Raw genomic sequence first — 12761 nt, forward strand, 5'->3', positions numbered from 1 at the left:
GTTGAGAAAGGTCAAAAGGATCAGAAGGATCCAGGTGAACTCATGTTTTGTTTCTGGCTTAGAAACACATAGTTATAGTCTAAACTGCACGCACAAACAGTGGACCCCGCTATTCGCGAGGGATTTGAACAGAGACGTCACATGACTAGCAAAAATCCACATATAACTTTATTGCCTTGGGTGGGAAAATCTATTTAATTTCCCCCTCTCCAAAATGTGGGGAATTGTGAACAAAAAATAAATCACCCCAAAATATAAAATATTGAAAATAATCTGTAAATCCATGTATATGCCGAACCACGAGTATGTGAGGGTCCACTGTGTAATATAAACAATAGACATGCACATATACAGAGTACACAATACACATGCCAGGCATGTATTTAATACAGTATACTGAATTATGTATACAAAACATATACCTGCATGCTTTGAGTAGTTAATTGATGTGTAGCTTCTTCTTCCTCAAAGTATATTATAAAAACGGATAATATACTGCACTATATGCATGTTTGTGGTATGAACACTCAAACTGGCCCTAGCCTAACCAATTCACATTCAAATGACTTTATATCTCATTTTACTACTAGCAGTAATAATGCAAAAATAAATCAAACAATGTCATTCACTGTTAAAGCAACGGCGTATTCTCCAAATCAATTAATATTTTTGTTGGCAGCATCAATTGCGATTTAACCACAGCAAATATAAAAAATATAAGTCATTAATTTATGTAGTTTAATGCAATGGAGACACTTGTAGTGAAGGCTTTTAAATTCGTTTTGGAGATATATTAAACATAGATGGACGTAAATGTTTGATCAATAGACTGTAAAAAGTTTCCCTCAATTGGATGTTCTTAAGGGGCCTGAGTTACATGTGTGTGTTTGTGTGTTTGTGTATGTGTTCTCATTTGAGTTACATGTTAACTTCATGATATACATCATTCCACTGGGAGACTGTCATGCCATCCGCCTCCGCAATGAATAAGCATGCCATTTGAAGCTGTTTGCAAAATATAGACCTAAAGTTGCCTCTTCTGATGTCGAGGTCAAGCGATACCAATCCTGTATTTAAAACAAAAATAATTGTATGACTGGTTACTTGAAGCAGCTTCAAATACAACCGCTTCATCAATGCAACGTGCATTTTTCTTTGTGACATTGCACTTCCATTTTGCGCGTCGACTTCACACGAGCTTGATACCTTGTCAACGTCACGTGTTGCTTTTTATCCCGCAGCCCTACATGCACTCAAAGTGAGAACATCCTTCTATTTGGAATAAATATCAAGCGCTTAGTTTATTGTCCTGAAAAGGTCTTATCTTAGTCATAGAAGTCCCTTTCACCCTCAGTATTTTGTTCTGTGCTTCACTAACCACCCTCATCGTTCTGTCTCAGAGAATGCGGGCCGCTTAGTCACCCCCGCCAAAAAGCTGGAAGAAACCATTCGCCTGGCCGAGTTAGTCATCGAGGTCCTTCAACAGAACCAGGAGCACCACGCCGAGGTGGGTGAGACGCTCCTCAAAACACTCTAATCCCCGGGCGCTTATCTCCATGAGTCTTGAATGAGTCTGCGATAAGCAAAACTGCTTCCATTCATGTGTTGCTAAAAAAAAAGTCATTCTTTGAGATGAATTTAAGATTAAAAATTAAAAAAAAAAAAAAGGACTACAGCAGAATCCAAGCAAGTGGTGTCCAAAATGCAGCCAGGGGAATCTTTGCCACCAATTGCACATTTTTGTTGGCCTCCCATACAGGTGTAGACTCTTTCATTGTTCTTTTAATTTTATTTTGACTTTTTTTTTGTTTGTTAATTTTTAGAGTGGGTTTGTTAGATTTTATTATTTTATTCTTAATGCTTTGTTTTAGTTAGATTTCTATTAATTTTCATATAATGTATTTGTTGAGTGCATGATTCGTAAAAAGGTCACTATTGCGTAGTAAAGTTAAGAAAATTGCATTTACCAACCGTCTGCCTGACCTCCCTACAGTGATGCCAAAAGAAATGTTTAAATTAACTCGTGTATGAAATTAATGGGCAAAGATGAAACTTATTTTCTAATATAATATATCTATAAATAATAATATACATATTTTTTATCTTTTTAAGGAAATGCTATTGTTATGTGAACTAATTATTATTCCATTTATGTTTTAGTGATTTCAATAGTTGTCATTAACTAGAATGCTCCTAGATCGTCTCAAAATTTAACCCAACAAATCAAGCGGATATGAGAAAAAGTTCAAATGATAAAAAATAGTACACATTTTCTTCACACAACCGATAAAACAAACCAAAGTTGAATTCTGCAAGACTTAACAATTTTTTTTTAATATTTCCTACTTTAATTATTTTTGTATGTGGCAACAAGTGGAAAAGATTTAGCATCTGTAAACTCTTAGTATTCACAAAACAAAGTTTGTTTCACCGGCAACAGCTGTCATAGAAAAAAAAGAAGCATGACGACCTGGTGTCATCTATACCAATATGCAGATCTAGCAGATTTATTGTATCTCTCTGAATATGCTCGACAGGCGGCAGTCACAAGCTCTGCAGATCAAGCGGTACAGTATTTTGATTTTTTAACCCCCCCTCTCCTCCTTTCAGTCCTTGTCACGCACAAAAAAAAGCCAATAAGAGAAGCTTGCACAACATGACTGTGATCATAGCGCATGTTCATCGGGCCATAAAGAGCTTTCCTTGCTCTCCCAACAGCATGCTGAACCGGTATGAACGAGTATGCTCCATGTGAACCTCCGACTTTAATCCGCCATAAATGTGTTTCTTCTCCATCTGACGATTAATGTCCCCTCCTGTCCAAGCATCTTCCCAACTAAGCTCCTCCTTCTCCATCACCCCCCCTGCTGTCTAAGTTTACCACACGCACAAAAAAAACCCTGCCTCAAAAAAACAAAACAAAAAAAACAATCTTTCTCATCTTCCTGTGTTCTCACTGTGATTGATGCCTGTCCATGTAGGGAAAAGAGGTACGTAATAAAAACACTGGAATGAGTTATGTGCATGTCCCCTCTGGACTGATTGCATTGACTGTAGAGAGGCCCGTACTCACTCTTGGCTTACCACCTTTGAGTATTCCCCACCTTTGGAAACTGGAATCCCGCCTTCTTGTTTTTCCACAAAAATGGTAGAGGAGAGTTTGTTTGCTGCTTGTGTCTCCCACTAGCGCTAGTTTTAGCTCTCAGCGGTGGGTAAGCGGATAGATAGGTAAGTAGGACTGCCACGAAAGATCTCAAGGCATCTTAGAGCCAAAATGGAAGGTCCGACTTTGCTAATCGGAGATGCTGTGCGCTGAATTGAAGGATCCGAGGATGATCACGACGTGCATGTAATGAGCGGCATTCACATGGCGAGGGATTCGAGGTTTTTGTTTGTTGCCGATTTGAATGGTGGCACAGCTCATCTTTTCTCAGCTTGGCAGCAAAGCATGCAGGGAAGTGGCGCATCTGCATGAGTAAAAAGTGCCAAATCTGCAAGATATCCGCAAAGTGGAGGAAGGCTCCAATCTTATCTACACAACACACATTCACACACACATCCGGAAGCATGGAACGGCCAATGTGGAGTAAACAATTTCAACAAATACATCCGGATGCATGTTCAAACGTATTTGCCAGTCCACTTTGGCAGTTCCACGCTTTCGTAGGAACGCTTACATACCTTGACTAAGCATGTTGTTTAACAAGCATGGAGCATCTCACTAACACTGTCCTACTGAGAGGTGTTTTGTCCAATCACTACTAATTATATAATCACATAACACCTCTTAGTACAGTACGATGCAAAGCTACAGTGGAGTTTTACACTGCCGCAAATTACTATCACAATAAACACTATCCTGCCACATGTTTGCATTTTGCTATTCAACAAATCACCTATTTGCAATGTTTTCAAAACTATTCTTGGTTATTTACTGGAAAATTCATCTATTTGCAGTTTTGGTGCCATCTTGTGGAATATTAGTGTGTTGAAAGAAAAATTTGAGTGGTTGAAATTTTCAGTGAATTTCCGTGGCTAGATTCTACCGTATTTCCCGCACTATGAGGTGCACCGGATTAGAAGGCGCACCTTCAATGAATGGCCCATTTTAAAACTTTGTCCATATATAAGATATATACATTTGGCCCACGAGCCGGACTTTGGACACACCTGCTGTAGTGGCTCAATAATGGTCCATATATAAGGCGCACCTGATTATAGGGCGCACTGTCGGCTTTTGAGAAAATTGGAGGTTTGTAGGTGCGCCTTATAGTGCGGAAAATACGGTACATTAAAACAGGTCAATTTGGGAAGAGCAAAATGTGATTAGGTTGATTGTATACTGAATGCAAAATTGCCACAGCTTATTTAGGTACTTTTGACACGGGCTACACATCTACATCCAAGTCGAGTATCTGTTAGTAATATGTTGATAGGATCCAGGAAGTTTCCTTCTTCACAAGTTGTGTGCCTGATTGTTTTTCCCCTTTGCCCTCCCTCCTTGTGTCCCATTTCACCTGCTTCCCGTTTTCCTCTGACTTTCTCTGCAGGCCTTTGCATGGTGGACTGACCTCATGGTGGAGCACGCCGAAAACTTCCTGGCCCTCTACGCCATCGACATGGACGCCGCTCTGGAGATCCAGTCGCCCGAGAGCTGGGACAGCTTCCCGCTGTTTCAACTTCTCAACGATTTCCTGCGAACAGACTGTAAGAGTTTTGGATCGCATATAAGTATATACTGTATATGGACATTTTTTCAATTGAAAGACTTTTTTTTTTTCTCCGGTCCTTCTCTATGTAGATCATCTGTGTAACGGAAAATTCCACAAGCACCTTCAGGATCTGTATGCTCCTCTGGTGGTTAGATATGTGGATCTGATGGAGTCCTCCATCGCACAGTCAATTCACAAGGGCTTTGAGCGGGAATCCTGGGAACCTGTAAAGTAAGGAGCCTCTGTCTTTGTAGCTCGTCTCTTGGATTTCGTCTCTCGTTTTTGTAATGGGAGCCTGACGGCGATTTTGGGAGAGCATCTGTAAAGTGCAACAAGGCTTCCTTCAAACGTCATGAGCAAGCCATGTGTGGGCAGAATTTTTTTTTTTAATGGATCAAATAGGCAAACATTATTTTGCTGTGTAAATATGTTTGTCACCTCTGACTAATGTCTTATAGTCGTTTCTCTGCAGCACATCAGAGGCTAATATTTCTTTTTGTTTGTTTTGTGTTCACTAACCTTCATAATTCGTGCTTTTGACATGTTGCCAGAGACAAAAGGCCTCCAGTCCGTTGCTCTTGTTCTTCATTTGTTGTGGCTTTCACGGTCTCGCTCGTTTTGATTCTATAAAGAAAAGTATAGCAAAAAGTGATTTTTGTTTTAGATAGTTTGGCTTTTTTTTTTTTTTTGTCCAGCCGTAGGTCTTTTCACACAGCGAGCATTTGTTTGCATGTATTATTTTCCAATTTTTTTGTTGAGTAATGAGTGTTACATAGCATTCTGCTGCTCCCACGCCACTGTTATGTTCTTTTTGTTCTTGTTGTTTCTTTTTGTCTGTCTCTTCTGCAGGAGTTTAACAAGTAATCTGCCCAATGTGAATCTACCAAATGTCAACCTCCAAATTCCCAAAGTACCAAATCTGCCCGTTCCAGTAGCGGGACTGTCAGTTAACCTTCCACAAATGCCTAGCTTTTCAACTCCGTCGTGGATGGCTGCTATATATGACTCTGAGTGTGTATTCAACCAGTTCACTCTAGTTTTACTGAGCAAAAAATGGAGAATGCCTTGGTATGAAGAGTTCCACATTTAGGAATATATTGGAAAAGTGATGATTTATCCCATGGACCTATCACTGTTCAAATGGTCAAAAAGGATTTGACCTGATTCTGTAAAATAATTACGACACACAAATTGACTGCAGTTATTTTGAACATACTCACACACGGTCAAGAGTTAACAGTCATAAATATACATTCTAAACATGATCAACAAATGTGTCAGGTCTAATTTATGACACATTTCAGCTCGAATCATGTCACGTGATTTTAACGTCAAAATAGTTCATGTTCATGCCAAGGATTTTCCAAGAATAGATGAGGTCATTTGTCTCAACATGCATGCTGTTGAGTTTGAGATGTGATGGCGCAGTCACAGCCCCCCCCCCCCCGAAAAAGAAATCATGTATATACTGTACATTTCCACCTACAGTATATACATGGTGTATGTTTCTCCAAGGCAAAACTTTTTTAAAATCAATTGCAAGACCAGACATATCCAAGTGGGGTTTTAGTGGTTTTACGATCTTGACCGCCTCTGATTGGTTGCTGAGATGGCGGCCCGGAAGGAGCGGGTAGGGCTGGGGTGGGGATGACGGTAAAAAGGTCGGTGGCTGTTTGTTTTATCACCGTCCATCCAGGCAGCACTTGCGCAACAGACTCCACTCACGCATGTTGAGTCTGGTCGTTCTTCCGGGGGGGGGGCAGCAGAGGGGACGTGCCCATTTGGGGGAATTTGATCACTAAGCGCCATCTGAGAAGTCCTCTCTCATGCCGCCATTCCCTTTGTGACTCAACGCTGCAGTAATTTGAACCCGCATGCAGCCTCCTCACAACCCCGGTCAATAATCATACCAGAGAGCATGATTATTGATTGACTCGTAACTGTAAAGTTCCCGCTCCTCCCCACCTATACACTGATTGTCCTCACCCGCACCAATTTGGACGGACAAGTCAGTGTGTGTCAAACGACTTCTCAAGTGGCGAGGAGCAGAGTCCCTCAACACCACCCTCCCTCTTTCCCTGACCTTTCACCCCTTTGGCCATTTTCCGCCATGATATTTTAAATATTTGCATTTGGTTCAATGGCAGCAATGGCTCCGGGACATCCGAGGACCTGTTCTGGAAGCTGGACGCCCTCCAGACCTTCATCCGAGACCTCCATTGGCCCGAGGAGGAGTTCGCCAAACACCTGGAAAGTCGCATCAAGCTGATGTCGAGCAACATGATCGAGAACTGCGTTAAGCGGTAAGTGGAAAATGTTGCTCCGCCCCTGCATACAGTCGATAAAATTGATGCAGTATTTATAGTAGCCTTTATTATAATACTATTATTTATTATTGTTATAAACAATTAACATTTGCACAATTATGTTGTGTCCTCAATGCCTTCCAAACAGCACCAGGATGGCGTTCGAGTCCAAACTGGCAAAGAGCAGCAAGTCGACAGATTTCCGCATTTCTCCGACATTGTGCACCATGTTCAACGTGATGGTCGATGCTAAAGACCAGTCGGCCAAACTGTGTGCGATGGAGATGGGTCAGGAATTAAGCAAAGAAAAAAACAAAGTAAATTATTTTATTTAATCATAATGAATTATAATTAAAATTATATTATTATTAATGATTATTAATTAATTTAGGTCATTTTAATTTAATTGAATTTAATTATCCAATGCAAAGCAATAACTGATAACATGATTTCTTACTCTGCAGAAACAGATCCACTCTCAAATAGATGAACTGATTGAGGAAAGTGTACGGGACATGATTCAGCTCCTCGTTGCAAAGGTGCCAAGTCACGTGTTGCTTTGATGACATCATTGGCATCGATCAAATCATTTATTTACCTTCTTTTGCTTAGTTTGTCGCCATTCTGGAGGGAGTGTTGGCAAAGATATCCAGATACGATGAAGGCACGTTGTTCTCTTCGTTCCTCTCGTTCACGGTGAGATGACGCTTCACAATTCTGAATATATATATATATAATTTTTTCTAGTATCAGATTTGAAATTGGACTGAGTCAAATCTTCTGAATGCGTTTTATACAAAATGGCCCCTTGGATGTGTTTGCTTGCATTTTCAGGTGAAAGCCGCCTCCAAATATGTGGACGTACCTGTAAGTGGCATCCCCCCTTTACACACTTTTTAGCCGACTCGCTTCTCCGGGTCACGACAGTAAGTCAGCCAACCGTGTGTTTGTTTTGCAGAAACCCGGCATGGACGTGGCCGACGGCTACGTGACCTTTGTCCGCCACTCTCAGGACATGCTGCGTGATAAGGTCAATGAGGAGGTGTATATAGAAAGGTTATTTGATGTAAGTAAAATGCCGTCTCCTCCACTCAAGCAGGGAGGGGGCCCTACAGAATGTGGCAAAACAACAGGGCAGAGGGGGGATAAGTCCCGTTTTGTTTTTCGTTGAGAGCAGGAAAAGTGTTTCTTCCTGTCCTTTCTGTCCTCTTCTCTTTTTTCTCTGTCAAGCTCAGCTGCTGCCCTCAGCATTCCGGTCTGCATTGCCACAGTGCTTTTGGGCCTTTGTCTATTAAAAAAAAAATATATATATTTACAAAGAGTCCGTAAAAGCACCCCCCCCCCTAAAAAAAAAAAAAGGATTATATGAAGCAGTGCTCTCTGGAAAGAACATTTCGTGCATGCTTAGCGAGCACTCCCTCAGGCAGACACATGAGGAGCCTTTAGCGGAAATGCGAACATGTAAAGGGCTCACAAGGCAGGTTTTCATGTGTTGGAGGCTGGAGAGCACTGTCTTAGCCCAACATAATCCTGACGGGATACATTGACAGCAATGTGTCCTCCATGTGTGGTTTCAGCGACACATAATGCTGTGTTGTGTGTGCTTTCACGTCATGTCGAGACGCTGCGGCGTGAAGAAGTGAGATGGAGTTGACACGCAGAAGTTTTGTGCGGGATCCAGACAAATCTGTTTTTGTTTGTCTTTGATTTATGTATGGTTTTTTTTTTGTTTTTTTTTTGGAGTGGCTCTGCTTTTGTGTGCGAGGAGGCCCGCGCTGAAATCCTTCCTTGTCTGTGTCCTCACTTTCTCCTGGTGTCCTCTGTGTGGCCTCCGCCAAAAGCCTCAACTTTCCTTGGTGACTTCTTCTCAAGTCGAAGCCGCGTTTTCGAAGCGACTTTAGGATGTCTGTTTTTTTTCCGTTCCTTATCTGTTTGCTTCTCATCTGAATGCATTTTCCATCCATCCATCCATCCATCCATCCATCCATCCATCCATCCATCCATCCATCCATCCATCCATCCATCCATCCATCCATCCATCCATCCATCCATCCATCCATCCATCCATCCATCCATCCATCCATCCATCCATCCATCCATCCATCCATCCATCCATCCATCCATCCATCCATCAACTTTTGCATGCATGTCAAAGCCATCCTTCAATGTTGCGCTGGCTCTACTCGATCTCTCTTATTTCAACCCTTTTTTGGTCTCTTCTTATTAACACCATTCCTGCTGCCTCCTCTAGTGGAGAAAAACGGCAGTGGCTGTATTTACGGGATATATAGCTATATGCTATTTTTACAGCAGTTCCAACTCTGCATGCAATTGCATGCAGTGCTTTTTTTTACGAATGCCGTAAGTTCACATTTACACGAGCAATTTGTATCCACTACAGTGTCAGAAGATATACACACTTTGAGATTAAATGAATCAATACTAAGTGCATGTTGCAGCAATAGGGGACGCTGTCATCACTTGGTCCACTGCAGCTAATCAGAAGCCTTCATAAATTCAGTGGTGGAAAAGTTCCCCAAACAACATTACCTGTAAGGAAAACAGCTGAAACACAAATATAAATACTCAATATTGCATTTGTCAAATAATAAAAAAAAAACTATAAACAAAGAAATACTACACATATAAAATTATAGAAAACGACTTGATTTTAATAAATTGAATCTTGCCACTAATTGTGACAGGCAAAAATCATTAGCAGGATGAAATTAAATGAATTGTGCAGCTTGATGGACAGACAGACAATACAATCTGCATTATAAACGGTAACAATAATTTTCAATATGAATCAATTAGTATTTCCATTTGATTAGTTGAGTGATGACCACTATTTGAGGGGTAAAAGAAATATATATTATATATATATATATATATTGTTAATGATAATATAATAAAGCAAAAAGATGGTCAAATGTGTAGTTTTAAGAGTTAGGTGTCGGAATGTTCGTGAGGAAGATTCCACCCGTAATGCGTGCAGGCAGAACTGCTGTAAAAATGTATCAGGGTCACGTCAATACAGCCACTGACGAGCCAAGAAGTGGGAAAAAAAAAAAAAAAAAGTGGCACTTATCTCTAGTGTTGTGTTGTTTTCTCACATTATGTTGGTTGGCATGATTTTTTGGAGTCAAATAATCTTCCTGTGTACATCTTCTAGCATGACCCTCTTCCTCAGACTTGTGGCTCATTTTGCACACATGCCGTAGAGCAGCCTCTTCCTCAGCACGCACACACCTGCCAGGTCTGCATGCACTGCACGCTCGACTCGACTGTCAAGTGGACAGGCATCTGCATAAATCCGGAACCCGCTCCCCTCCGCACCTCCCTTCTTGAGTCCAAAAAAAACCCTCCATCCATTCACCTTAGCAAATTCAGGTGAAGGCCGACCGGTGGACGCGACTAGCCTTTTTTTATTTGGACCCAATGAAAGCTTCTTAGAAGTTTGATTTCAACTTGCTGCGAGTGCTGTTCTCTTGTAGCCTTAAATGCAACCTAAGTGTGGGCCAAAGCAGAGAGCAAGCTACATGAAAATAGCACTGCTTCAACCCCGCCTGCACACCATTTACTCACTCTCATTCCTACTTTTCCTTTGCTAGTAAAAGCTCACCTTAGTTGTTTCGCCTCCAAATTGCAAGGCCACGTTTCTACCACAATTGGTGCAATCAGCACATTTCCCTTACTGCCCCACCGCCTCATTTGCAGTTTTTTTGTCATGAAGTGAATAGAGCTGGGCGACCAAATGCAGCTTGGACCAGGGTTTATTGAAGGAACTCAAAAGACAGACTATAGAGGCTCACCTAGTGACGAGAATAACTGAACAGAAAGACGAAACAAGACGAGAACAGACAAGCAACTAGAAATACAAGAAGACATAAGACGCAAACAACCCGACAGGAGTGAGGGGCAGACAGGACTTAAATACAAGACACCTAACGAGAGGCAGGTAAGGGTGATCACACTGATCAGGGCACAGGAGGGGAGGGGCGAGCACACAGACACACGAACCCAAACTATGACAACATTAAAACAAGGAAACAAACCGTGACAGATCTTGACATTTTTGTACACTTGCCCATCTTCAGTGTCTGGGAAACAGATGGATCACTTTGTGCAATTAATTCTTAGATATCGCAAAGTCAGGAATGCCAAGTAAGCATTATTTTGAATTAATCTAAAGCACAGGTGTCAAACTCAAGGCCCAGGGGCCGAATACGGCAAGCCACATCATTTTATGTGGCCCGCGAAGACAAATTGTGAATCAAATTCATGTGTCATTACTAGAGTTGCAAATTCTCTCCACTTTTAATATCTTTTTGTTTAATTATTTGACCAGTTTTTTCCTCATCTGATTTGAAAACGAGCTCTTTGTCAGTTTTGTAGCTTTTACTCTATATGATGAGGTGCTCATACATTTATTTGGGTTAACAGTCATAATGGCCCTCCGAAAGAAGCTATGACTACAATGCAGCCCGAGAAAAAAATGAATTTGACACCCCTGATCTAAAGGCCCAATTTGCTTATGATTGCGTGTTTGTCGGGCCCGCCGTGCACCAAGCGATACGGATGAGCATGACCAAACTGGACAATTAGAGAAAAGAATGAATGACCAAATGAATGAATGAATGTAATAGTTAATTTGATGTCCGTTTGTTTTTTTTCTGAGGATGGAAACGGTACCAATGAGATCATCTGGCGGCGACCGCCTGCATTTTACTTCATATCTGAAAAACTTTGTATTTGTTGCGAGAGTCAATACGATACAACATGGTATTTTCCGATTGACCATTATCTGTGATTCAAAGTTTGAAAGGCAGCAACTACAGCAGTGGCCGATGTCATGGGTGGTCCTCTCTCACTAGAATGCAAAGGGGAAAATGCTTCTTCGCGGTTGAGGGATCAAAATCAGTATCACTTCTCAAAAGTTGCCTTACAGCACCTCTGGAAGGACTTGTTGAGATGTTGCTCCACGTAAAAAGCGCTCATACATAAAAACATGATTTGAATTTCAGTGCTCATGGGCCATAAAAACACTCAATGAAGTCGTTGGCGCGTAATAAAACCAAAAGAAAGTGCTTCTTGTTGCAGCTGTTGGGAATCGTAGTTCCCACTAAAACAATCATCCAGTACATTATGATGAGATAATAGTTCTCTTTTGTTTGCTGAATGACACTCACAGCAGGTGAGGTCAAAGCTAAATTGTGTATTCTAAATCTTTTTTGGTGTTGTCAGAAATCCAATTTAAAGTGAAGATTTTAGGTAAGGTGTTGATGTCACCATAATAGCATTATATGTTTACACAAACTTGACCAGTGAAATACATTGACTGGAGCATTAACGTAGGCTTCGACTTTCAAACTAGGGTTTAAAACTAATGTTAGGGTTTCAAAGTTGGGTTTCATACGAGTTGTTTGACCTACATGCAGAAACCTGTCAGGAGTCCCAGATGGATGTGGAGTTTTTATTGAAGGGAGTGAGGAAGCAATAGCGCTGGGGGGTCCGGAATTGGAGCTGTGATGGTGGAGCGTGAGCGCTTCGGTCTGAGCGGAGTGAAGCTGGTCGGAGGTCTGTCGAGGGGGATCCAAGAGCTGGAAGGGAACAACAAAGAGTCAGAGTTCATGGAAAACAAGGCGAAGATCGAACAGGCAGACAAGAGACGCAACGTATACGATTAGGGTTGACTTGGATAATTGCTAAAGGCACAGCCATAGTGGAGACCACATAGGCA

General features: G+C 41.4%; 1 protein-coding gene and 1 long non-coding RNA gene across 6 annotated transcripts in view; one reads left to right on the forward strand and one right to left on the reverse strand.

Moving 5' to 3' along the window:
• Positions 1-12761, forward strand: part of cadpsb (Ca2+-dependent activator protein for secretion b) — a 54338-nt gene that overhangs the window by 39539 nt on the left and 2038 nt on the right. For 2 of the 5 annotated variants that reach the window (XM_088389139.1, XM_088389140.1), the window contains 9 exons: positions 1401-1507; positions 4551-4707; positions 4802-4943; positions 6860-7015; positions 7167-7335; positions 7483-7557; positions 7631-7714; positions 7853-7885; positions 7977-8084. In XM_088389139.1, coding sequence (XP_088245265.1) covers positions 1401-1507; positions 4551-4707; positions 4802-4943; positions 6860-7015; positions 7167-7335; positions 7483-7557; positions 7631-7714; positions 7853-7885; positions 7977-8084 — 1031 coding nt within the window. Of the gene's footprint in view, position 1; positions 35-1400; positions 1508-2537; positions 2568-4550; positions 4708-4801; positions 4944-5561; positions 5724-6859; positions 7016-7166; positions 7336-7482; positions 7558-7630; positions 7715-7852; positions 7886-7976; positions 8085-12761 lie in introns of all 5 variants that reach the window. The other 3 variants (XM_088389136.1, XM_088389137.1, XM_088389138.1) reach the window with 3 other exon arrangements.
• On the reverse strand, positions 5140-8067 carry LOC148390863 (uncharacterized). The gene is made up of 3 exons (XR_015861222.1): positions 7884-8067; positions 7617-7735; positions 5140-5336 (listed from the first exon to the last, which is right to left on the reverse strand). It is a non-coding gene; the product is annotated as an uncharacterized LOC148390863 (long non-coding RNA).

Source organism: Syngnathus floridae, chromosome 11 (assembly GCF_059516105.1).
Source record: "Syngnathus floridae isolate MCC-2025c chromosome 11, RoL_Sflo_1.0, whole genome shotgun sequence".
Lineage (NCBI taxonomy): Eukaryota > Metazoa > Chordata > Actinopteri > Syngnathiformes > Syngnathidae > Syngnathus > Syngnathus floridae.